This window comes from Hylaeus volcanicus, unplaced genomic scaffold (genome assembly GCF_026283585.1).
Source record: "Hylaeus volcanicus isolate JK05 unplaced genomic scaffold, UHH_iyHylVolc1.0_haploid 14651, whole genome shotgun sequence".
Lineage (NCBI taxonomy): Eukaryota > Metazoa > Arthropoda > Insecta > Hymenoptera > Colletidae > Hylaeus > Hylaeus volcanicus.
The window spans coordinates 1-3822 of NW_026531406.1; the positions used below are offsets into that span (position 1 = coordinate 1).

The 3822-nt window shown below is 40.9% G+C and overlaps 2 protein-coding genes across 3 annotated transcripts; both read left to right on the forward strand.

Annotated features, from left to right (window-relative positions):
- Window positions 1-6: 6 nt before the first annotated feature.
- Window positions 7-2155, forward strand: LOC128882113 (uncharacterized). 2 transcript variants are annotated; one of them, XM_054133678.1, is made up of 7 exons: window positions 7-318; window positions 586-992; window positions 1066-1165; window positions 1233-1334; window positions 1441-1599; window positions 1681-1768; window positions 2014-2155. In XM_054133678.1, the coding sequence occupies exons 1-6, from the start codon at window positions 25-27 to the stop codon at window positions 1747-1749; spliced, it is 1131 nt and encodes a 376-aa protein (XP_053989653.1). In that variant the 5' UTR covers window positions 7-24; the 3' UTR covers window positions 1750-1768; window positions 2014-2155. The 2 variants fall into 2 exon arrangements, with proteins under 2 accessions (XP_053989653.1, XP_053989654.1); XM_054133679.1 differs by lacking the exon at window positions 1233-1334.
- Window positions 1763-3816, forward strand: LOC128882114 (uncharacterized). Its single transcript, XM_054133680.1, has 2 exons — window positions 1763-2911; window positions 3214-3816. Exons 1-2 carry the CDS (start codon window positions 2615-2617, stop codon window positions 3640-3642), a joined length of 726 nt encoding a protein of 241 aa, XP_053989655.1. The 5' UTR covers window positions 1763-2614; the 3' UTR covers window positions 3643-3816.
- The last annotated feature ends 6 nt before the right edge of the window (window positions 3817-3822 follow it).

Consider the following 3822-nt stretch of genomic DNA (forward strand, 5'->3'; position numbering starts at 1 on the left):
CTGTCGCAAAGACATTTAATAGCGATGGGGTTCCACGTGACCCCAGAGAAGGCGATCAGGTTCACGAAATACAGCGTGGCATTGGTGTTTACCTGGCCACCTTCGCTTCTGGCGACCAAAGCTCAACTTGCATTCTTCAATATAATGTGGTACGTCTCATTCTTTAGCTCGCTGGTACTGCTCTTGCCACTGTTAGGATCAATTTTTGAGTACGGTAAAGAGCCCATAATTCTTGGAAAAACAGTGAGTCTTTTCTCGGCTGTCGCCCAGGTGGTGATTAAAATGGCAGTTTGCCGCGTGCAGCAGAAACGATTTCAAGTAAGTTTACAGCTTCCTTGATATTTGAGGCTTTCAGAGGCGAGGTTTTAGCTGTTGACACTTTTTGAGGCTTCCAGGTGTCCTTTGAGAAAAGGAAAGTGTTCCGATGCTTAGTTAACTTTTTCAAGGATGAATAATTATCCACATGACTCGCGAAACGATAGACACATCTTTTTTGCCAAGGATACCTGGAAATCTTAAACCTTATTATTCCTTTGAAAATGCCGACCCTGAAATTTTGGCAAGTGAAAATTTAGGTGCTTTCAGGCCCTGTTCTTCGACCTGGAGGACTTCTGCAAGCGCGCCACCAAGGAAGAGAGAATCGTCCTTCAACGCTACGTGGACAGATACAAATGCTTCCATGGGGTTTACATATTCTGGTGTTTCATTACCACAGCGTTCGTTATAGCTGGCCCGCTGTACACGCCGCAGACGTTTCCTACGCATGCGAAATACCCGTTCCCGGTGGAACGGCAGCCGCTGAAGAGCATTATATTTCTGCATCAGTCGCTTGTTGGCTTCCAGGCCTCCGCGGGCATGGCGATCGACGCTCAAGTTGCCCTTCTTCTGCGATACGTGTCGGCCAGGTACGAGCTTTTAACGATCCTGTTGCGGGAGGTCAAGTCGGACGGAGAGCTCAACGACTGGATAAGAAAGCACGTTGAACTTTTGAGGTAAGCGATTATAGAATGTTTAAAAAAAATCCGTATCCAAAGCGACACTCTTACATCACTCATCGAACCGCAGGTACACGAAAGAAGTATACAGTTCCGTCAGGATATTAGTCTTGGCAACAGTGGCGACGACAAACGTAGCCGTGATTTTTGGCAGTTTGAACTTGGTCACGGTACGTAGTATGGATTAATGTTATGCGACAGCGTGACGCTTAGTTTTCTCAATTTTCTAAAAAACAGAGTCAACCGTTACCTTTGAAAGCTTTGTATGCTCTAGTGGTGTTCAGCGCTAGCGTGGAATTATTCATGTACGCTTGGCCAGCTGATAATCTAATTCAAATGGTGATTAATTAAAATTAAACGTTACTTAATGAATCAACTCAAGTACATATAACGAAACAAGTATGTTGTATTTACAATTCTTTATTTTTCATTTTCGGCAATCCAGAGTGAAAAAACTGCTGTGGCTGCTTACAATACAAATTGGATCGAGAAGGACGTTCGAATGCAGAGAAAGATTGTTTGTATCATTCTGAGATCCCAAAGACTGCAAGCCATTCGAATCAGCGGCATTCTTCCGAAGCTTTCGTTGTCGTATTACACGACGGTAATTTTTTAATTTTCATACACAGTAAATCGTATTCATCTACAGTTCCACATACTTGAATCGTTCCTTTGTCTATTTCAGTACCTATACACGTCGTTCTCCTATTTCACCGCAGTGCGTATCATGGTTGGAAACACCAATGTCGATTGAAGCATGACCTAACAGTAATGTAATAACTGAATGCACTTCCTTACTTATGTGGAAATTACCTTAAAAAAATTAGTAGTATCAAATCTCCCTCTGCTCGCGCCATCGAACTGCATAAAGCATAATTTTAACATCCCTTAGAGTAAATGACTTGTATTAAATACATCGTAATAATAATAATCACTTTGTTCTGTCACTACACTTGCAAGTTTCACAAGGAAGCTCTTCTATTTGGGCGCATTGCACCTCGATATGTCAAATTTTCAGTTTTAGCGATAACAGCAAGCAGAAGCACATGGTCGATATCTTAAGAGGGGATTTGAAATGAAACTGTAAGTAACGTTGAGAAGAAAACGGCTCGAAAGCTATGGTTAAACCTACAACAATTGCTACATATTCCTTCGACTAATGAGATATGAACTGTGCTTACTACAAATGCAGAATAACAACGGTACACCAAGTATTTGAAAGCTAAGTACCATTCGACGAAATGATCTTAACATAAGAAACATCAGGGAACGTGGAGAATAATTCACAAGCTACCATTACAGCGGCAAAATGTATAATATATTGATAGCGCTGGCGTAGCATCTACGCAATGGAATTGACCAATCGTTGGTACCACGTGAAAGTATGCTAACATCCCTCTGCTTTGCATACAGTATTCATTACAGTGCTCTCCTCCGTGTAAATTTTACATTCATATTCGAGTCTATCCCACGATCAGATCGCATAAGAATCGTTTGTTTAGTTACTTTGTTCCAAAAGTGAGGAACGCTTCGAGTCTTAGTTGCTTCTTTGCTGTCTCGAGTTGATCTCGAAATCCTTATTGTTTTTAAATAATTTGCCGTGACAGTCGTGTCCCATTATGATACGAAATATAACTCCAGAGAAGGCGATAGCTTTTACTCGGTTAAGCGTATCTCTAAATGCTTATTGGCCTCCATCGCCAACAGCCACGAGGATCCAAGTGCTTCGTTTCAAAGTCTATAGATTTATAGCGATGCTTAGCGTCGGGGTGCACCTGTTACCGCTATCGTACTCGATCTACGTGAACATGAACGTTGATGCATATACTGTCACCAAGGTGACTTGCTTCACCTCTGCTATCGTACACATCTTCGGGCAGTCAGTTCTGAGCTACATCCATTACGATAGGATTCAGGTAATGTCTATCGCAATTATCTCGCTATGAACCTTTCCAAGAATTTTACTATATGTTTGAAAACGTGTGCTCAGAAAGTTAACAGACTGTAATTTATAGAGATAATTTTTGGTCTTTCGATAAATCTTTCCATTATTATTTTTATTCGTTCCAAGCACGATAGAAGCAATGAATTTAAATAAAAGAAACGATGTTTTATATACCATTTATATAAGTATCCTTGACTAGTGAAAATTCTTGAAATGGATTACAATTCAGCGAATTCATTTGTCAGATTTTGTAACAGCAACGATGTATTGCAGGCGATAATTGCACAGATGACAGACTTCTGTGCGAAAGCAAAGTCGCAGGAAAGATCTGTCCTGCAACGTTACGTGGATAAATATTCGACGTTTTACATGGTGGCTGTATCCTGGTTTTACATGACATCTGCCATGTTCGTCTTAGGAACTCTGCTCATAGATCAGCCCTTTCCAACAGACGCTGCATATCCATTTGACGTCGACTACGAACCGTTGAGGACGACAATCTTTTTGCACCAAAGTTACGTCTGTTTACAGTGTGCTGCAATGACGAGCTCCAACGCCTACGTTGCTCTGTTGTTGTTGTTCGCGGCAGCACGACTCGAGATTTTAATGCTGGAGCTACGCGATGTTCATGACTTCGAAGCGTTGATTCGATGCATCAAAAAGTATTACAGTGTGAGAAGGTACAGAACAAGATCAGAATAAAGAACGAGTGAACAACGTTGTACAAGGTCGAAATAAAGCACACGACAACTAACAATTTACTCAAGTTTTTGTGAAATATATTTTCAAAAAAAAAAAAAAATATATATATATATATACATGCCGAATTGAGCAACCTCCTCCTTTTCAAAGTCGGTTAAAAAGCTACACGAATCCAAAGTT

What these genes read in the sequence shown, in the direction of transcription:
- LOC128882113 (XM_054133678.1), top strand. Translation starts at nt 25, where the DNA reads ATGGGGTTCCACGTGACCCCAGAGAAGGCGATCAGGTTCACGAAATAC. An exon ending in AAGCACGTTGAACTTTTGAG is followed by an intron (nt 993 to 1,065) that starts GTAAGCGATTAT and finishes ATCGAACCGCAG; the next exon opens with GTACACGAAAGAAGTATACA. An exon ending in CTGATAATCTAATTCAAATG is followed by an intron (nt 1,335 to 1,440) that starts GTGATTAATTAA and finishes TCGGCAATCCAG; the next exon opens with AGTGAAAAAACTGCTGTGGC.
- LOC128882114 (XM_054133680.1), top strand. Translation starts at nt 2,615, where the DNA reads ATGATACGAAATATAACTCCAGAGAAGGCGATAGCTTTTACTCGGTTA. An exon ending in TCCATTACGATAGGATTCAG is followed by an intron (nt 2,912 to 3,213) that starts GTAATGTCTATC and finishes GATGTATTGCAG; the next exon opens with GCGATAATTGCACAGATGAC.